The sequence below is a fragment of the Lipotes vexillifer genome, unplaced genomic scaffold (genome assembly GCF_000442215.2).
Source record: "Lipotes vexillifer unplaced genomic scaffold, Lipotes_vexillifer_v1.1 scaffold570, whole genome shotgun sequence".
Taxonomy (NCBI): domain Eukaryota; kingdom Metazoa; phylum Chordata; class Mammalia; order Artiodactyla; family Lipotidae; genus Lipotes; species Lipotes vexillifer.
This window is the reverse complement of record NW_006777801.1, coordinates 263281-285354: the sequence shown is the minus strand read 5'-3', so window position 1 is coordinate 285354 and position 22074 is coordinate 263281. Positions and strand designations below refer to the sequence as shown.

The 22074-nt window shown below is 41.7% G+C and overlaps 1 protein-coding gene across 3 annotated transcripts in view; it reads left to right on the top strand.

Moving 5' to 3' along the window:
* The window catches only part of KCNK2 (potassium two pore domain channel subfamily K member 2), a 239424-nt gene that overhangs the window by 59421 nt on the left and 157929 nt on the right, over positions 1–22074 (top strand). Inside the window, exons 1-2 of one of the 3 annotated variants that reach the window (XM_007451287.1) lie at positions 13599–13781; positions 16850–17160. In XM_007451287.1, the coding sequence (XP_007451349.1) occupies position 13781; positions 16850–17160 (312 nt within the window). In that variant the 5' untranslated portion in view covers positions 13599–13780. Of the gene's footprint in view, positions 1–13598; positions 13782–13900; positions 13950–16849; positions 17161–22074 lie in introns of those variants that run through there. The other 2 variants (XM_007451286.1, XM_007451285.1) reach the window with 2 other exon arrangements.

The following is a 22074-nucleotide window of genomic DNA, read 5'->3' as shown; positions in this document are numbered from 1 at the left end:
CAAAAAAAAAAAAAAAAAAAAAATGTTAAAAATAGAACAGTAAATATTTGACATCTTAATTTTAATTAAAATGAGCATAACATGATACCAGGGTGAGAAAAATGAGAGAGATCCCTGATAAATTTGCAAAGAGGGAACAGGTACAATATCTGAGTCACAGGATTAAATACACATGACACCTGTTGGCTCAATAGCAAACTCCATTCCCAGGACCCTTATTGTATTTATATGTTATTTGCATACATTGGTCCCCTTAGCAACCAAACAACTTGGGGTTCCAAAAGTTGTACCTGAACCAAAAACCTGTTTGTGGAAAAGAAGAGTTTTATCTGTGTCCAGAAAACAACATTGATAACAATGAAAGGGAAAAAAAAATCAAGCAAACCTGGAAGCATTTAAAGCAATCCTAGTTGCTAAGGAGATAGAAAGTAAAGTCAACACAATTTAAGGGCCAGTTTCAGATAGCAACAGTCCAAAACGTTGGGGCCATAGCCAAAGGGAGATCTGAGTATGTGCATGATAAAGAAAGTGGCAACACCACATCTATAACAATGAGAAGAGACCTTTTGTGAACCCACCTAGAGACAAGAGACCTTTTGTGAACCCTTCCTAATCCAACTGGATCTCATTTATCCACCTTTGTTGGGTACATCCTGGTGTGAACTTCTCTCCCATCAGGTGGAAGGGGAAAGGCTTCCTGCCTGGGAAGAAGCTGCCTGAGTTGCAGAGTTCTCTTCTTTCTAGAACAGAAGTGCTGGAATTTTACTCCATCTTTTGCAGCTGTCTTTTCCTTCCTGAATCCCAATTGCTCATTTGGTTCCTAAAAGCCAGCTTCCAGGTGTTTGCTGGCCAAGCCCCAGAAGATTAATGACCTCTTCCTTTTTGTTTCACTTCTTACCTCAGATCCATCTTCTTTCCCTCTCTCCACGATTTAGTGCTATCGCTGGGAATAATACTATTAATAGCGATCATTGTTTACTGAGTTCTTACTCTATTTAGGGCACTGTTCTAAATACTTTTCAAGCATTAACTCTTTTAGGTCTCATTAACAAGTTGAGGGTGACTACTTTTCACCCCCATTTCACAGATGAGGAAATAAGGCACGGCTAATAAGTGGCTGGGCCTGGATTTGAAACTAGGCAGCTCACAGTCTTTACCAGTGGCTATGCTGACCTTCATGTGAATCTGTGTGATAATAGAATTATATGGGATAATAAAGGACATGGAAGAAATACAGTGACTTTCAATGTACTGAAAATACCTTCATGTGAATTAAATGCTTTTTGATGATAAATGTCACAGTTATGAAATCCTTCTTTGAAAGTCATAAGAGCTGGTGATTTTGTATGTGTTGGGATGGTGGCGGTCTTTTATTCATACCGATTCAAAAAACATTTGCATACCTAATGTGTGTTCTAAGGAATCAAAAAGAATTCAGATGAGATAGTTGTCTTCAGAGAGTCTTTAGTAGAGAAAGCAGGACATAGAGACAAATGTATACACAAGAGTAAGAGGTGCTATGAATTTATATAAGGATCCATAGGCAATTATGATCAAATTTATCAGAGGTAAAGAACAGGGAAGGTATTCACAGAGGAGAATAGTCAGGGTATATGATCAGACAACTGTCCTGATCAAATTAAATTAATTGTCTAACTATATTTTTTATTTTCTAATATCTAAAGACCCAGATTTCACAGGCACTTGGGACTTCATCATATCTTGTTCTTATTCAAATTATAGTTACAGGGATTATGTAGTAGTGAAGTTTCTATGGTGGTTCCAATTGTTTTCCCAATGGGTGCTCTGACAGCTCATAAATATATTTGCATAATTGGCTGTGTTAGTCCTGGTGTGATGTTGACATGTGACTCTCAAGGTTTGAGAAAAGCTTTATAGAGATTGTGACAACCCTGAATTAACATTTTGCCCTAATTTATTACTCAATTGTGCACGTTAATTATCTCATGGAGGGGTTTGTGGTGATGATGGATGAGAAGGTCTGTATTTTGAGTGGCTGCTTAGGAAAGGTCACGGTGCTCTCTGTATTGTCTAGCTTTAAAACATTTCAGATGTGATTTCCAAGCTGAAAGCTGAACCAACATAAGAACATTCCATGGTAACTAACCTGCATCTGTTGGACTCCACTAGCAAGCTGTTGTAGGGCTAGAGCCAGATCCCCATCTGACGCATCTAGCCATGTGGCAGAAGTAAACAGGTATTAAGCTGAAACCTGAGAGAAAAGTGTAATTAAGGAAATTTCATCAGAAGTGAGTTACACCATCTCAGAGGAGAAGAAACAACAGCGTTCAAGATACATTCTTTCAAAGGAGGGAGATAAACTTGAGAATCCACAGGAAGTGTAAGTTACTTCATCTTATGTGCAGTACAGTGCAGTAATGCATGTTTGGGCACAGAATTTTGGGTGAGTGAGGGGTTGCTTCTTCTGTAATATAGCATAGTGCCTGGAGCTCCGGGAAAGGGGAGCTTATGCAACAGAAGAGAATTCCTACATGTGATCTAGCAGGGAGGGTAAGTATCAGTGAAACAAGGCAGCAGAGCCAGGACTAGGGTGAGGCTAGTGAGGCCAACTTGTGCCAGTGCAGGGTTGGATCCTCTTTATTTAAAATTTTGAACTTTCTGTTCATCATGAATTTTTCACATCAATATTGATTTTAAAAACTATTGTATTAAAATATTATTTAGCTGTGTTTTTGATGCCCCTTTAAATTTTGTGCCTCAGGGGAGTGCTTCACTAGCCTTACCCTAGTGCCAGCCCCACATGACTACAATTGAAGTGAGATGTTTCAACACTTACCATAGCCTAGAAAATGGAATCATTGCATTTCATTGCAGATATGACCTCACAGGGCATCTAATGTTACCTGAACCCAGAGGCTGAAATCAGAGAGCCTCAGGACCATGTGCAGCCTACAGATATGTTTTATTTGCCATTATCACTGTTTATTTTTGAAAATTGATTTAGTGGCCCCCATTTTGAAATTGAAAGGTTTCTTCTAAAACAATTTGGATATCTGACTTCTCTTGGAAAATTGGAAGGTCTAACACACTGGATCTATATTCTTTCATGGCAATAATCAACTAAAGATGACTAGAATATCTCCTCCAGTTCACTGGTTCACTAGACCCACTTTGTGCATGTATGTTCCTGCCTGATGCTATAGGCATAGCGATTCTGAGCCCTAATTAACTGCAGGATTCTTTCAATAATACCTCTTAATAATGGGCTTTCATTCATTTAATCAGTATTGATTTTTGTGCCTATTATATGTAAGATATTGTGCTAAGGAATAAGATGACAAGATCCCTTCTCTCTTGGAACTTGTTTTAGTCTCATAGGCAATGTTATGGGTTGAATTGTGTCCCCACCAAAAGGTATATTGAAGTCCTAACCCCAGTACCTGAGAATGTGACATTATTGGGAAAAGGGGTCTTTACAGAGGTAATTAAGTTGAAATGAGGCTACTAGGATGGGCCCTAAACCAGTATGACAGGTGTCCTTTAAAAAAAGGAGAAATTGGGACAGAGAGACAGACACAAACAAGGAAAACAATGTGAAGACATACAAGGAGAAGACGGCCATGGGATTGGTGGTGTATATACAAGCCGGGGAATGCCAAGGATCACCGGCAAATACCAGAAGCTAGAAGCAGCAAGGAATGATTCTCCCCTAGTTCTGTCAGAGGGGGCATGGCCCTGCTGACACCTTGATTTCTGATTTCTAGCCTCAAGAACTGAGGTAAAAATTTCTGGTGTTCTTAGCCACCCAAGGTTTTGGAACATTGTCACGGCAGCCCTAGAAAACTAATATAGGCAGTGACTAAATAATAATCTGAAGAAGTAATTTAATAACACTTGTGACCAGAACAATGAGGGGGAGTACAGAGTGCTATGAGAGTGTATATGTTGGGGTGGTGGGCTGATCTTGTTAGGAGGTGATGGAGCATTTTCTGAGGAAGCTATGCTTTAGCTGAGGTCTAGAGAAATAGTATGTTATTTTCTAGTAGTGAGGGAAACAGGCACAGTCTAGGCTAGAAGGACTGGTATGTGTTAAGGCTCTAAGGAAAGAAGGAGTAGGGGATACTCAAGAAACCAGAAATGAGAAGAAAAGCTGGTGAGCTGGGCCCTATATAGTAGTTGTATTGATTTACCAGCTATGTTACTTTGGGGAAGTTACTTTAACTTCTCTGAGGATAATAACCTCCTATGGTTGTTATGAGGAGTAATCGCAGTAGTAAATGAGATGGTCTTGAATGAAGGGCTGTGGCACAAATGCCTCGTTAGATGTTACCTATTGTTATGATTCCTCTTCTTATTGTTACTCTTATTATTCACAGGGCAAGGACTTTTGAGGCCCTGGGAATGCCCTTAGCCTATTAGTCTCTATGGTGAAGGCAGTGGGAAGTTAGTGTATGCTTTTAATCAGGGCTTCAGTTTAACCAGATTTTATTTTAAAAACTTCATCTGGCTGCAGTATGGAGAATGGATCAGAGATCAGTGGAGTTGAGGCCACTGGTGAAGGTCCTGGGGACGGTTGTTGGTGGTGGTAGTGTTCTCGCCTTAATCACTTTGTAGAATTTGGAGAGATCACACAATCATCTTAACAATTTAAAAAATTCTACCAAAAGCCGCTTTCTTCTTTGTTTTAGTGCTTTCTTATAGAACAAACATGCCTTGGGTGATGCATGTGTTTTTAATCTCCATTCTTCCATAAACTTAGTAGATGGCCTTGAGCGAGGCTTGTATGTGCTCATGTAATCATAGACACAAAAACGTATGAGGGAAAGCTAGATTCTATACATAAATGGTGAAATTAAGATCTTTGGTTATTGAACACATTAACAAATATCTTTAGGAGATTCCAAATCCTCACATTCTCCATTTGCTTTTTTATTGCCTTTATATCTTGCGACTTAATTTTAGAAGAGAAATTGATTTGTTCTTCATTGGTGTCAGAATTTGTAGTCTCAGGTGAAAGCAAAATGCTGGATTGGCAAACCTTCACAACAAATATAAGTTTTAAATAAAGTACTGGATGTGCTGAAAATTCAGGAGATATAATGAAAGCCATCAATAAAAATTTTAATTCTAGTTCTCTCTGGATTTTATGCCTGATTTTAATAAAAAGCACCACATTTGATATAATTTGTTTGCCTAATACTGGCAGACTTAAATTATCTAATGAATTCATTGTTAAGTCTAGATACATATTAGCAAAATGTTCATTTCCTAGTGATAGTTTATGATACTCAACTTTGAAAGGAGAAAGAAAATCTGGAGTAGAATTTGTAAACTAAGTAAATTCTAATGTTTTCTGAATTTAATCTATTATAACAGAGTACCATTTTATAAGGATTTCTTTACTTTACAACACCCTTAGTCAATCTTATTCCCTGTTGAGAAAAATTATATATGAATATTAGCTTACTTTAATCATTAACACTTAAGTGTACACTGATTAAAGAACTGATGTTTATATGCAAAAGTTGGGTGTTTTGCCTTACATAAATTTTTATAACTGAAAAGAAATCACATGGGACTAAGAATTACCATTATAAAAGAGAGTCTTATTTACATTTAAAAATCTTACCTTTCTTCATATTTTTGTGTATGTGTTTAAAGTAAGCAACTATATAAAGCCATTAAAAAAGATATTGCTGAGTGTTATATATTTTAGAGTGACTTTAATTTTCACAAAATGAACCTCTTGATTTTGATTGATTTTGCAAAGTTTTATGAAAAAAATGACATTTAAAAAATTTTTCAGGGTGAGGTACTTTAATCTGAAACCTCCTCAATAACTCAATGATGTTTTACAAATAGACATGTACATGGTTTTTACTAGTGTCATTCTTTCCTTATTTTAACTCCATGATTACAAAGATTTGGTGTGTCTTCTTTGCTACTGTATATCCCCAAATGCTAGAAAAATGCCTTTCTGATACACAGAAGGTGCTTAATAGTGAGAGTGAATGGTGATATGTACCAGTGCCTGCTGTGATTGCCAACCACGGTGGCAGAGGGCCTGAGTTGTCATCTAGCCCAATCTCTTACCACTGCAAAAACCGCCTCCGTGATTATGAGCTATCAGAGCAGCGTGAACCCAAATTCTGCTTTTCCTCCAGGATTCGTAAAGTGTGCTCCCTGGACTAGTAGCATTAGCATCACCTGGGAACTTGTTATTCATGCCAGTTCTTAGGCCTCACCCCAGACATAATGCCTCAGAAACTCCGGCACTGGGCTCAACAATCTGTGTCCTATAAGCACTCCACACAATTCTGATGCACACTCAAGCTTGAGACCTACTGCTTGAGACAATGCCTTGTATGGGCACTTCTAACACCTACCTCTTTGCTTCCTTTGCTATTCTTCTAATGATGTCCAACTTCCCTTCTGATTGACATAGTCTAATTTTAGGTTTATGAATACTTCAAAATGAATGCATTTTGGCCTTTGAGGAATTGCCTTCTTAAAGTAACTTGCATAACTCAGGTCTGACTGACACTTTATAAGCTTACTTGGAATTTAACTCTTAGAGGTTGTATTATTATCTATTGCTGCAAAGCAAATTACCCCAAAACTTAGCACCTGAAAACAAGAAACATTTTTGGTCTCACAGTGTTTTTTAATTTTTAATTTTTTTAAATTGAAGTATAGTTGATTTACAATGTTGCATTAGTTTCAGGTATACAGCAAAGTGATTCAGTTATTTTCAGATTCTTTTCCATTATAGGTTATTACAAGATATTGAATATAGTTTCCTGTGCTATGCAGTAGGTCCTTGTTGTTTATCATTTTATATAGTGTGTGTCTGTTAATCCCAAATTCCCAATTTATTCCTCCTCACCTTTCCCCTTTGGTAACCATAAATTTGCTTTCTATGTCTGTGAGTCTATTTCTATTATATAAATAAATTCATTTGTCTCACTTTTTTTAGATTCCATATATAAGTGATATCATATGATATTTGTCTTTCTCTGACTTACTTCACTTAGTATGATAACCTCTAGGTCCATCCATGTTGCTGCAAATGGCGTTATTTCACTCTTTTATGGCTGAGTAGTATTCCATTGTGTATATATACACCACATTTTCTCTATCCATTCATCTGTTCATGGACATTTAAGTTGCTTCTCTAGCTTGGCTACTGCAGTGAACACTGGGGTGTATGTAGTTTTTCGAATTAGAGTTTTCATCTTTTCCGGATATATGCCCAGGAATGGGACTGCTGGATCATATGGTAGCTCTATTTTTAGTCTTTTAAGGACCCTTCATACTGTTCTCCATAGTGGCTGCACCAGTTTATATTCCCGGGAACAGTGTAGGAGGGTTCCCTTTTCTCCACACACTCTCCAGCATTTATTATTTGTAGACTTTTGATGATGGCCATTCTGACCAGAGTGAGGTGATACCTCATTGTAGTTTTGATTTGCATTTCTCTAATAATTAGCGATGTTGAGCATCTTTTCATGTGTTTGTTGGCCATATGTATGTCTTCCCTGGAGAAATGTCTATTTAGGTCTTCCACCCATTTTTTGATTGGGTTGTTTGTTTTTGATATTGAGTTGTATGAGCTGTCTGTATATTTTGGAAATTAATCCCTTGTTGGTTGCATTGTTTTGCAAATATTTTCTGCCATTCTGCAGGTTGTTTTTTAATTTTGTTTATGGTTTCCTTTGTTATTCAAAAGCTTTTAAGTTTAATTAGGCACCATTTGTTTATTTTTATTTCCATTACTCTAGGAGATGGATCCAAAAAAATACTGCTATGATTTATGTCAGAGAGTGTTCTGCCTATGTTTCCCTCCAGGCGATTTCACAGTTTTTGAGGCTCAAGAATTTGGAAGGAACTTACTTGGGTGGTTTTGGCTCAGGGTCTCTCAAGAGGCTGCACTCAAGCTGTTATCCAGGACTCTAGTGATCTCATGGCTCGAATGGGGAAGGAAGCCTCCAAGCTCACTTACATGGCTGTTAGAAGACCTCAGGAGATCCACTTCCAGGTTCACCTGGGCCTCTGCTTAAGGCTGCCTTATGACATGGCAGCTGGCTGCCACCAGAGTGAGAGATCCAAGAGAGAGTGAGAGAGCACACACAAGAGGGAAGCCACAGTCTTTTTATAACCTAACCTTGGAAGGGACATCCCATTGCTTGCGATGTATTCTGTTCATTAGCAGCTCACATTCAAGGGGGCTGGAGGGTTTCATAACACAGGGCATGAATACCAGGCGGCAGGAATCATTGGAGGTCAACCTAGAGACCCCATATAGGTAAATCGTTTCTCACTTTCTCTAGTTCTTTGCTTTGTAATGTTTTGATTAGGACTTTCTAGTATCAGAAATATCAAGACAAATTTGGCTTATACAAAAAGAAAATTTGTATGGCTTATGGTGTAGTTTGATACAGGTGATTGATAAAATGTAGTCACAAAGAACTGGTCATTTTGGTTCTATTTGCTCTGTACTGGCTCCATTCTCAGGTAGCTTCTCTTCTCTTATTGTCATAATAGTCTCCAAGACTTTCAGGTTCAAGATCAGTGATGTAGCATGAAAGTCTCTTTCCTCAGAAACCCTGGCATAAGTTCTGTTGGCTGAGTGGGTCACAGCCCTGTGCCTGAACCAATTGAAAGGCTGAGGAATCATGACTGTGTTGGCTGAGACCCAGGACACACATGACACTGACAATCAGCGATGAGTCCCACAAGAAACATAACAGCCATAAGGGGGGAAGGTAAGTGTCCCTGGAGGGACCACATCAGGCAGGCATTTCAATGAAGTACTGCCTATACTGTTGTCTTCTCTAAGTTTACATGAACTAGAACCTCTTGGAAAATGCCCACCCTCTCTCTCAGCATTCACTCCCCATACCTGGTGGATCACAGAGGCCTGATGATCTACTGCTGCCACCTCTCATATCCTCTCTTTCACTCCCATACAAGCCACTATGAATCTCTCACCTGGACTAAAGCAATAGCATCTGAACATGCTTTCATTTGTGTTCACCTTCTGTCTGTTCTCCACGTAGCAACCAGAGTGATTTCTTTTAAATGTCATCTGATGAAATTAGTGCTCTGCTGCAAATTCATCAAAGTCCCATTAACTAAAATCCAAGGCCTTATGACCTGCTCTCTGCCTGCCTTTCTAGCTTGTTCACTGTCTATCACCACTCCTCACTCTCTGAGCTCCCCAAATTCTCCAAGCTTCTTCCTGCCACACATTCTTCCTTCTCCCAAGGAAGCTCTTTCCTTACATTATGCCTCTTCCTCTCCACCCACGCTCATCTTCAGGGCTCAACTGTAATGTCACTTCTTTTGACAGGCCTGCCGGACCCTCCAACATTATATACTCTTGTAATCTGTACCTTCCACTTATTGCATTGATTAGAATTTTAATTTTAGGTTTGTTTAGCACCTTCCCTCTCTAGACCATAAGCTTAATGAAGGCAGCAACCTTGCTATATCCACAGAGCTCCTGTTTGGTACTGGGTAGGCACTTAATAGATATTTGACAAAAGTGATTCATTCTTCCTCATCTTAGACCTGTGCAATTGTGTTATCCAGAAGATTAAATAAATGCCAAGATTTATTATAGAGTTGGAATTTGTTGGTGGTCTTGCTAGGCCGGGAGCCCCCTGGTTCGTTGGGTTAGGTCAAGCACAAGAGAGAATGAAATTCTTTTGAGGACCTACAACGTTAAACACATATGTGTTTAATTCTTACAGCAATCTCTTGTGGGTTCAGTGTAGTATCCCTGTTTTGTAGATGACGAAACCAATGGTCAGAGAGACAAAGGGACTCCCTCAGACTCAACATTGTTCACAAATGGCAGAGTTAGGATACCCACAGAAGTCACCTTAACTCCGAAATTCTAGGTGTGAATGGAATTATGGAAAAGACAGTGGCACACTCTTTTTTTGTTTACTTTTTGTTTTAACTATGAGTAGGCCAAGGTCAAAAAAGAAACTGAACATGAAAGTGAAGTCCTGTAGATTTCTTGCTGCTGGTTGGAGCATAACAGCAACTCTGAAAGCACTGGAAGGAAGGGAGTATAGAATTTGGGGGCACTAAATCTTTTTATTACATATTTCAGGTTTTCCTGTCCATTAAAATTAAGTTAATGGGTGTTGAGTAGCCTGGGTCTGGCAGCATGAAAGAAATAGAGTCCATCTAGTTTTTCTATGACAGTTTGGTGGGATTTATATGTATGAGAAATGCAGACATAAAATTAAACAGGATAAACCATCCCATTTCCTTGTTTCTCCAGTTGCAACGATACACAAACTAGTCTATCCCCTTTTTCCCCCCCTTACTTCAAACACAGTGAGTAAGTGCAAGGTGGCTCTTAAAGGGGTAGGGGTCTTTAATTGAGGGGGCTGTGAGCGGCTGCAGTAGAAAGCAGGGCTAGAGTCAGTGTGGGGACTAGTTTCTTGGTTCTTTTGAATAATTTGTGAGGTTGAGGCTAGCTTGTTGGAATGATTCCTGCTAATGCTACAGTTTGGAATTTTGTTTGTTTCTTTTTCAAATCTTATTTTAATGTCTCTGTAAAGTATATCCGTGGCCCCCTACTCTCAGCCCTCTACATATATGTGTGCCTAATGTGAGAATAATGCAAGGGGAACATGGAGGACCACTGCCACACATGACTTGATAGAAAAAAGGAGGGAAAATGGCAAATCAGCATTTGGGATTGGTGGTGAGTCTTACATCCCATGAGGAAGGGATGCACCACACAGGCATATTTAAACTATGAGTTAATCCCACACTTCAGTAAGTATTAGCCAGTTGGACAGAGGACCAGTGCTTAGCAAGGTGTGGCTAAATTTGCAAAAGACCCAGATGGGACAAAAAAGAATCACCAAGCAAAAGGGGAAAAGTGAAAAAAAAAGAATACTCAAAGTGTTTGGGATCATTTTACTCAGAGAACACAAAGCCTGTGATAGGGTAGAAAATGATTTAAGTGGTGGATTTATCTCATTTCCTATAAATGTAAGATACCTAGTTCCAAATATCTAGAAGGAGGCCAGATAAATGATGTCTGCAATCTCACTTTTATTCAGTTGTTTATCAAACGTGTATTTAGCGCTAGTCACTGGTTACTGTGGATACTATGGGGAACAGAAAGACATGGTTTATGCCCTAACTGAGCTTACAGTCTAGTTTAAAGAAGCACAACACAATGTGACAAGTGCAAAAATAGAAGCATAAGTTGTCCTGGGAAGCAAATAGTGAAACACCTGACTAGGATTTACGAGAAACTTTAACTGCTGGGTGATCTGGAAGATAATACCTGTGATGGTTAGTTTGATGCGTCAACTTGGCTAGGCTATAGCACCCAATTATCTAATCAGACACTGACCTACGTGTTGCTGTGCAGGTATTTTGTAGATGTGGTTAACATCTACAGTCGGACTTTAAGGAGAGATCACCCTTGATGATGTGGGTAGGGCACATATAATCAGTTGAAGGTCTTATGAACAAACACTGAGGTTTCCCAGAAAAGAAATTCAAGACTGAAGCATTAACTCTTGCCTGATTTTCCAGAACTACCCTGGGGATTTCAGATGGACTCGACAGCCCCCGTGGTTGTGTGAGCCAATTCCTTAAAATAAAATTTATATACACACGAATACATCTTATCTGTTCTGTTTCTCTGGAGAACCCTACTGATGCAGTGTCTTAGTCATGTAAAGTTGGGGAGAGGACTGGGGAAGGTGTGTGAGGGAAGATGACAGTAGCCAGGAGGACCAGGAATGAAAAAGAGAAGCCAGATCAGGAAGCATATTACCTGTGACCCAGAGTCTAAAAGGGTTTTAAGTCAGCATTCACATTTGAGAAAGGACATCCGATTATACTCTTATTGAGAGCAGAAGTCGAGAAAAACATGTTTCAATTCCAGCAGGAAGGAATTCCTAATAAGGAGACATTTTTAATAGGAGAAAGAAGGAGACAGCCAGCTGAACCTATTCTGGAATTTAAAAAGTAATTTGGCATTTAAATCGTAGACGGCCACAGCCTCGCGAAAGGTTTACAACGTTCTTTTTACAATCGACAGTCTTTCTGTTCTACCTTACCTCCTTCACGTCTATAGCTTTCGCTACGAAATTCTCCTGGTAAGTGGGGAAATACTCCAGTCTGACCGAGCAACGGTTCTGGAAGATAAACTCACACAGCGGTGGAGGTGGGAGGGTGGAGGTCTGCAGGGGATTCCGCTGCGAAAGTAGGAAGGAAGAAAAGAGTTTACAAACCAGCTGAAGTTCCACTACATCACGTGTGCGGTGAGAAGACTCGCTCATTACAGCTGCAGCCCGTCCTCTGTGCGCTTTCTCCCCTTCCTCTGCGGGTTCGGTTCCCGCACCGGGGTCGCCAGGAGTTCAGCTGTCCCCACGCGGTCGTCTGCTAGTCTGGGCGGAGTCTGGTACCTGCCAAGCTGGGATCCTGATGCGGAGGTGTGCGGGGAGCGCCGAGTTCAGACTGAGGTCTGAGGTCTCCCACCCCGCTGCTTTACCGACCACATTCGTCAACCTCTGTTCCCAGCAAAAGGGGTCTCGCCCTGGGACCGAATAGATTTTTCTTCCGTTCCCTTTGCCTCCCTAAATGTCTTCACCCTGGCTCCCGGTGCTTTCCCCATTCGTGCAACACTCTGCCCATCAGAGCTAGCTGCCTAGGTCGAGCACCCTTGGAGATGGGGTGGTGGTTGGTGGTGACTTGATAACCCTTCTCCAAGCGCAGACTGGAAGAAATCAGCATCCTCATTACCGACCCCACTCCAAGGGTTTCAGGTGTACGACTCTGTACAACCCTGGGGCGGGAGGGGGGGGTCGGAGGGAGGGCAGGATGCCCACGTGCTGGGGTCCAGAAACCCGCTCCCTAAAGCTCGGTCCCACACCCCCGCGACCCGACTTGGAAGGAGATGGGCTGGAGCCAGTTGTGCCCAATAACGTGAGTGAGGATCTAGGGAGGGGTCAGGGTTAGTGGAAGGGGCCGAAAGGAGGAGAGACTGCAGGTGAATCCAATGGTCATGCCCCCAGGCGGGGAGGCGGCTTGAGGGGTAGTTTGGAAGAGGCGGGGGAGACGCAGGCGAGGGTTGGGCTCGCAGGGGGTGCGGCGAGGAGAGCCCAGGCGGTGAGACGCGGTGGGGTGTGGGAGGGGTGCGAAGGGGAGGGAGTTCCGAAAGGAGGGAAAGGAACTAGCGAGGGGCGAGAGGAGCGAGCCTGGAAGGGAGAGCGGCGGGGGGCGGCCGAGCTGCGGGCTGGAGGGCGCCGGGCGCGCTGAGACCGTGCCACCCCCACCCCACCTCCACCCCCGGGGCACGGAGGGCTCTGCCTGGGAGACGCGCAAAGACATGCGAAGAGGGGCTGAGCGAGGCTCGCGCACAAAGACGCCGGGGCGCACTGCGGCTCGGGCTGCACCCACCACCCCCGCGCCGCGCAGCGCAGGGGCCCGGCCAGCGCGGAGCCCGGGGCGGAGAGCGCGGCGGCGGCGGCGGCTGCTGGCCGGCGCGGGACCCGGGTGGCCGGCGCTCTCCTGGTGACCCGGGCCCGGCCGCAGGCGCGCGCGGGGGCGGCGGCGCCCCAGCCCAACTTGGCCTCGGCCTCGCCCTCTGCCCGGCCCGCCGGTGTCCCCTCCTTCCCGCGATTCCGTTTCTTCTCACGCTGCCCCCACCCTCCCTCCCGCGTCCAGCCCCGCTCTCCCCACCTTGTAAAACAAAGCCGGGGAAAATGCCTGCCCATGCAGCTCGGAGCGCGCAGCCCGTCTCTGAATAAGAAGTGAGTACAATGGCGTGTTTGTAAAAGCTTCAAGTCCGTCTTTTTCAAAAAAAAAAAAAACCCAAAAAACAAAAACAAAAACAAAAAAACCCAAAAACATTGTGAATGCTGCATGCCTCATGCTTCCCAGCGCCTCGCGGGAGAGACCCGGCCATAGAGCAGGAGAAGGTGAGACCCCCAGGTACCCTCTTCCCCACCTCCCGCCGCGGGCTTTCAGCCCCAACCAGTCCGGTGAGGGCTGCAAAAGCCCCGCCGGCAGCAAGCGGACGTTTTCCACCTTCGTTTCCCGTCCAAGGTGTTGGGTCATAATTTGGGGTTGGAGGCAAATCTATCCCCGGATCCTCTCCTGGCTGCTTCTCCCCACTCTCCCGCTGGTGCCTGGGGGTTTTGCATCTGCCTTGGGTATGGGTTTGGGACACTTGGGGGAGTTTCCGAAGGAGGAGGAGGGTCAGCTCTTGGGAGTAGCCGACGGGCAGGACGCATGGTGACCCTGGTCACACTTGTTGCCCGTTGCGTGGTGGTATAGGCAGTGGTGCTGAAAACTCATTTGTCCTGGTATTGAGTCCTCAGTTGTGGCCGGGAGCGAAGAAGACATACCTGGGTGAGGATGGGAAACCAGGATTAAGAGGACGCTGTGAGGTGCTGGGGGCAGAGAAGGGAGGTAGTGATGGTGCCGGGAGAGTGTGTGGAAGGGGTGAATCTTTGATTCCTTGTTCTAAGGAGCTTCTCTTCATGATCATACATCAAACGACGTGGAGATGGAAACCCAGAGGGTTCCCCGTATTAAACCGAGGGGAAAGGCTGTTGTTTTTAATTTTGGTATTTCACTAGTTTCTGCCCATTCTGTCTGCCAAATATGTATTATATATATTTCTGCTAATTAAAAAATAAGGCAATAGCTTAAAAGAATTAAAATCCATCAGGAAATGTATTAGCTTAATAACACACAGACACAATCTTAAAAAAAAATCTGTCCCCTTTCCCCCAAAGCATGTTATATCAATAATACCTTAGTTTAGCACTGCAATCTAGGAGTAGGATTTGGGAGCATAGAGGTAAACGGTCTTGGTGTTTTCCAGTTCCGCAGACCAGAAACCAGTGATGTGAAAAATCAGAAATATGAGAGCACAGAGAACGCTTGTAAAGCTTCCTTCAGAGAGATAATATGGAGCTTCTATGTGATTTTCTGTTATTTTTATTCCAAAGATGGCTTAATTTTAGATTATGACCTTTATTTTTCACGGAGACTCACTAAGCAGCTTGCAGGTGGGGTGGAGTGGCTAGACAGCAGATGACAGTGATTTTAGCTGTTATCAACATTTCTGTTAAAATGTTTCCAAAAAATTAAAACATTAAACATGTATCCAGTGCTAATTTTGGGTGAAGTTGCCTTTATGAATATCACGTGTTAAAGGCGTCTGCTAGTTTGCGGCTTTATTTGGAGCAGCTGACTGTATCAGGAGGAAAATGTGTACATACTTGTTATAGCAGGTTGAACCATTGGAAATTGCTGAAATGAGCTGTAGGTATGTGGAATCTCCGCTTGGAGACAGGGGTACAGTTAAGTCATCAGAGCTCCGACTTCTCCTCAAAGTCAGAACCAGAGTTTTGCTGATTGAGGAGCCCTCTGTTATCTGTCATCATTATACAACACTGCTTACTTAGGTCTGGTGCTTCACATAGCTTTGCTTGCAAAGCTTCTTTCCGACGGCCAACCGATGATTTATTTTATGAACTCCAGCTGTGGTAGTCCTACATTTAACTCACAGTGGCAGTCAAGAGGGCAGGCTATGTAGCCATGTGAAAATCGTCACTTCTTATTTTCGAGTAATTTCAGGTTCCTGTAGGGTATTTGGGTGCAATTTCATAGATTATTTCTTATATACTTACTTAAAAGTGTCTTTTAGATTAGGTTATCATTTTATTAAAACTGTATTATATACACTAAAGTAATTTTACTTATATCTCTAACAATTATGGATGTTAAATTGATTATTATGGTTGAGTTGATTTTTTTTTAAATCTCCCATCTTTCAGCCATTCTATGACCCCTTTTGGTTCAGTGTTGCCTTTCCAATTCTGTAGTAGATGGCTTATTTTCCCCTTAGCACGTGGAAGTCTAGTATCTCTTGAATTTTCTAAAAGGAAATCCATTAATGATATTTTTGAACAGCTGAGATGAATAATAAATGGATTTAGAGTCACCTCAGAATATATGGGAATTTGTAAGAGAACACATAAATCCACTCTAATGGAGCAATTAGCTCTGTACAGAGCATGTAGGGTCTAAGGTGTGAGACAATGTTTTTAATTTTTTTTCTTGATAATGTTCACTGTTGAAATGGAAGGAACTTGTCATCTCTTGGCTGCACCTATGATTGTGTGCCAGAATGGGTAGCAGTACTTTTGTTTTTTTTTTAAAGATGTCCGAGACTGAATAACAAAATACAGAGAATGATTAATCATGAGCCCACTTTGGAGGACAGCAAAAAGAAATGATTGCGCTACTGAGTGGTTTATTTGCCATCATGTTTTACCAGATAATTACTAACGTTCTACTTCGAGCAACAATGTTTGGATCGCAAATTCACTTACAATACAATTCCTGTATGATAATGAATTTTTAAATAAAAATAGATAACGTTCTTTACACTGATTGCTTGTGGTATAGAGTGTTAAGTTCTTGAGAACAGGAATAATCCATTAGCCTTCTTTATGAGCACTCAAATATCTAGCTTAGTACCATCAACTCTTAGGAGTTCTGTAAATGTGTTGACTAGCACGTTGGACAGATATAAATTTTGAAATTAATTAGGAAGTCCTCAGGCATTCTTTTTTTTTAAGGTTCTTAGTCCGCTTCCTGTTTTTTTCCTCCCATCGGAAACCCCAATAGCAGCAGAGAGCTAAGACCCAGCCCCTTTTCCTTGAACACTTATATACTTGTGGTTTAGGCTCTGGAGCTTCCACCAGGAGAGCAAGTTCAGTCCAGCTTTGCTGACCCCTGAAAGAACCCAAGCCATCCCCCTCTAACCTCCTTCAACCTAACCTCCATTCTCTATTGTTGGCAGTGGCGGCCCCTGACTTGCTGGATCCTAAATCTGCCGCTCAGAACTCTAAACCAAGGCTCTCGTTCTCCACGAAACCCACCGTGCTTGCTTCCCGGGTGGAGACTGACACGACCATTAATGTTATGAAATGGAAGACGGTCTCCACGATTTTCCTGGTGGTCGTCCTCTATCTGATCATCGGAGCCACAGTGTTCAAAGCGTTGGAGCAGCCTCACGAGATTTCCCAGAGGACCACCATTGTGATCCAGAAGCAGACGTTCATTTCCCAGCACTCCTGTGTCAATTCGACTGAGCTGGACGAACTCATCCAGGTAACTGGCACCCAGGAGTTGTAATTCTGTTTTCTCTGTGGGCAAAGACAAGTAAGAATAAGAGGCAATAACTTAGTACTAGGCCCTCCGATATGCCTGTGGGGTCCTCTCCCACGTTTCTCCTTAGTGTAGACCTCTTGGCCACAGTTTCTTTTTCTCTTTATTGTACTGCCTCCCTCTTTTCTTCTTCCTTATTTCTTCCACTCCCTGCTGCTTCTCATCCTCTTCTGCTCTTGTGTTTCTCTATTTCTGTCCTGTTGTCACCCTGCTTTCTTTTCCTTTGCCTTGTCTTAGAACTGCCAGTGGACAGTTCTGTGAACACAGGGTTACCTTGCTGGAGGCCCTCAGGGTTAGAGGACCGCTGCCGACTGAGAAACGTTGCTGTGGCAAATGAGGGGAGAATATAAGGCAGAAGTGCAGTCATCATGGCAGTGGCTATCATAAGATAGAAAAGATGAGTTTGTGGTGGATACATCTCATGGCTAACAAGCCATAGCTCACTTCTTTAATCTAGCCAAAGCATGACTCTGATAACTGCCTTTTTTAGGTGTCTGGGGAGAAGTGATTAATCATTGCTTCTCTAAACCCCAACTAAAAGCAATTTACTAGTAACGCAGAAAAATGGAGTTTTTGAATAAAAACTAATTTAGTTTTAAATTAATAATACTGTTCTCTCTAATAGCAGAACAGTATCCTCATGGAAAAACATTTAAAAAAAATTTAATCCCAAAATGATTAAAAAATTTCAGTTAGGCTCCTTGGAGATGGCTATATTTTTTTTGTAGATTTCTTTTGTTTAAAACAAATCATTGGTCCAACCAAGAATCTTCGTCAAGAAGAAAGCCCTAGAATTTTCTTTCAAGGAGAGATCTGACTGGTGGAAACATTTTAATTGTACATATATTCGTTTTCCTATAGAGCCTATTTTTCTTACCAGATTTATGCCAAATGGGATTGAAAACCATCTGTGAGCCATCAACTGAGCAGTTTCTTTCTCATCTTATGTTTGGTTTTACATCATTTGAGTGAGTTGGAATAGTCGATTGAGAGAAGAAATTATTATTGATTTTTACCCAGTTTCTTGTTCTACGACCTTTCCTCTTTCATTCCCTCTTGCCATGGATCCCCAAATGCTACCTCTGTCCTCCATAGCCCTCTTTATTTATAGAATACGCAAGTTCTAGTTCAAGTCTTATTGAAAGCTATCAAAGCTAGTATTCTCTGATCCTCATTTAGCTCCTACCACATTCAGACACTTCTGCATCTCACCTATTTGACTTAAATTTTGGAAAGGTTCTTCAGATAATTGGATACTGAATTCCCTACTTTTTGTAGATGATGGTGCCATTTTCAGTATTGACAGTGAACCTGCCAAATAATATCATCAGTCCAGCCACCCCATTGTCTGTTCCTGCATAAGATCACTTCCACTTCACTCTTGATTTGTGCCCATCATCCTTAGACGTACTAAAAATCTTTAAAGAATCTCCACTTCCCTTGGGTTTTAGAAGAAGAGCTCTATGTTATTTTGGTGGAGGGAGCATGGAGTCGTGGTAAAAGCCTAACCTGTGGGATTCGATAGGATGTTTTAAATTCCATTTGAGTACTTTCCTAGAGGTGTCATCTTGAACAAGTAATTTTCCTCTCTAAGCTTTAGGTCTGTCTAGAATGAGGGAAGAATACCTATCAAGTAAGGTTGCTGTAAGGAGTAAAGAGAGAATCCGTGGAAGGCATTTAGGTGCTCAAGACGTGTTAGGTTTATTTGCTGCTGTTGTTATTTTTCCTTCTCTGCTTATCTCTTTATTGGGTGGAAGCATCTGATTCAGGTAATTGCATACTTACCTTCTCAAGTGAGGTTGTTTGTCTTGGGCAGGAAAAAAATGCTACATTGTTTTTGGAATGAACAAACAGAGCTCAATATATGACCTAATTATTTTTCTTTTTGCTCTACACAGGCAATCCATTTTAGCTTTATTAATATTCATTGCCGATTGAGTATCTTTGCTTCTTAAAAAATCTTAAGGATTTTGGTGCTCATTGAGTGTTTTTAAATGCAGAGGTTTGCCTGTTATTTATTGTCATATCACTCACCTTTATAACCCTATGGTTTTAATACATTATTTTTTTCTCTTTGAACATAATTTCTTCTTGTAAAAGAAATCTTTATAATGGCATAGCTCCAAGGATCAAAGTCAGTGTCTAAATAGGGAGGAAAGCAAATGAGCCAGGAATTATATATTAGAATTACATTTCACTTGTATAGTTCTCATAAATTTCCAAGTGTTTTTCCCGTGTTTATTTTCCCTTTTAATCCTCCCTTAAAACCTCATGAGCAGGTATATTAGGCAGAAATATCGCAGCATTAAGGATTAGGAGGCTAAGAAACCTAATGATTTATCCCAGATAGTATCTTTAGGATGAGAGTTCAGGTCTTCAGAATCTTGGTCGGGCTTTATTCCTAGGAGTCTCCACTCTTCCAGGGCTTTCAGTGCTGAGGGGAAAACAGTTGGAGAAGTTAGAAGTTCAGCCCTCGTGTTGGTGGAGAAGGAATTCTGGATTCCTTTTGTGAATAGTGGGTAAAGAGGAAGTGGGTAGTCAGGCAGTAAGGCCAACGTCAGGTACAGTTAACCTAATCTGGCCTCCAGTTATTAATTACACCTCTGGGTGGGTGATGGTAACCTCATTCCATGCTGTGGTTGTATCACAGGGTAGCCTGGGCTTGGGGGCAGGGTGGGGGGGGCGGGGGGGGGAGATTGGGAAATGGAGCGTTAAGGCACATGAGAGCAACTTCCTTTTCTGCTATCGAGTCCCATCGTGTGTGTTCCATCTAAGTGCTGTTTGGTTTTTTAAAATATTTATTTATTTATTTGGTTGCACCGGTCTTAGTTGCGGCACGCGGGATCTTTGTTGCGGCATGTGGGCTCTTAGTTGCGGCACACGGGATCTAGTTCCCTGACCAGGGATTGAACCCGGGCCCCCTGCTTTGGGAGCATGGAGTCTTAACCACTGGACCACCAGGGAAGTCCCTAAGTGCTGTTTTTGACAAAGACCCTCTAAGGCAAGATTGAGGTGGTGGCAGAGATATCAAGACAAAGAGAACTTTTCTGGGATGAAATACTTTGAAAACTTTGGCTTTTCAACTTCCATTACATTTGTTAGTGTGATGCCAGTACAGAAAAATATATGGAAACATTTTTAAGTTTCAAGAGTCATGAATACCATTAACAATAGCCAAATTTTAATGAGCACTTACTATATGCGAGGCACTATTTTAACCCTTTCCATGTATTAGCTCCTTTAATTCTCTTAAACAACCCTATGAGGTATGTGCCTTATTATCTGTATTTAACTTAGGTGGAAACTGAGTCAGAGGGAGCTAATTTTCCAAGAGCTAATTTTCTAAAAGGTAGGGTGCACTGTTATTCAAAGCTAAATGGACAGACTCCAGAGCTTATGATTTTAGCTCCTATATTTACTGCCTCTAAAAAAATTTAATAAACATTAAAGTTTGCTGTCAAGTTCCTTAATATTCCGTATATTAGAGTATAATAAATATCAAATTATAGTCCTCTGTACATCGTGATTTACATTATATAACATATCTATCTCTCCATATATATGGAAAGTATATAACCTGGATTTTAATATTCTTTTTGGACAACACTTCCTGGTTTTATCCTGTTTGAATGTCATAAACCAGTAGAGGCATAGTTATATTAGATATACCTGGTTTTAATCTAGTTATTTCCATGTTTGCTGAGTCAATTCTGAGATTAAAAAACGGGGCAAAAATCTATGATCTATACATTGATAATAAAAACATCTTATGGGAGATTTGACTTTTGTTTTATCGTTTGAGCTCTACACCCCTGTGAGGTAGGTGGGGAAGGTATTCTATCCACTTTTTGGGTGAAGAAACTGACACATTTCACAAGGTCATGTGGTGGCCTCAGGTCTAGATCTTTGGAGTCTTCCAGTTGAGGAGATTATATTCTCTGCACTGTTCCCTCTTCTCAGTTTTGTTCTTACTGCTTCATTGAGTGACATTTATTGAGCACTTCCAGTGTGTTGACCTTTGTGCTGGGTATTGAGCCAAGTAAATTGATGGGGGAAAACCTGGCTTCTCTTAAGTTACTCTCTCCTTCAGAGTCAATGGAGGAGACTGCTACAAACTTAGTTATAATAGAACTACTTGCAGATTGGAGCTGGGCTACTGAGGAAGAAATTAACCACCCACTGAGAGTTGGGAAGACACAGAAGAAGAGGTGAAAGGGAAGCTGGATTTTAAGTGTGGAATCAGTGCTCTCTGGAGGAAAAATTGGAATCAGTAGATGTTCTAGGCAGAGGGCATGGCGTAACTGATTTGTCTGGGTGTGAGGGGCAGCGGCATGAGCGAGTCTAACAGAGTAGAGCAAGGCCTCTTATTCCACGGGAAGGAGGTGGGCTTTACCCTAGGCCTATTCCCCTGCAGCTGGAGTAGATGCGCCGTTGAGGGCATTGGTTGTATACCAGGGGATACTTGGAGCTACGTGCCTTCCTAGAATGCCAATGAACTAGACTTTAAAAAAAAAGAAAGAAAAACATTGTTTTATACTAATTCTATAAGCATGTATTCATTCATAGATATTTATTGAATTCTTGTTGAATTCCCTGTGCGTTGTCGCAGGCACTGAAATACAGTAGAGAATAAAACACATGAAAATTCTTGCCCTTGGCGAGCTTGCATTTTACTGGGGGAAGATAGTATGTTAGTGATAAGTCTCAGGAGAAAAAAATAAAGTAGTGAAGAGGGGTGGGAAACGTTGGATGGTCTTGGTGATTAATTTTAGATAAGGTCACTGATAAGGTGACTTTTAAATGAAGGGCGTGAGGGAATTAGCCAAGGGGCAGTCTGGGGAATAACACTGAGCAGAG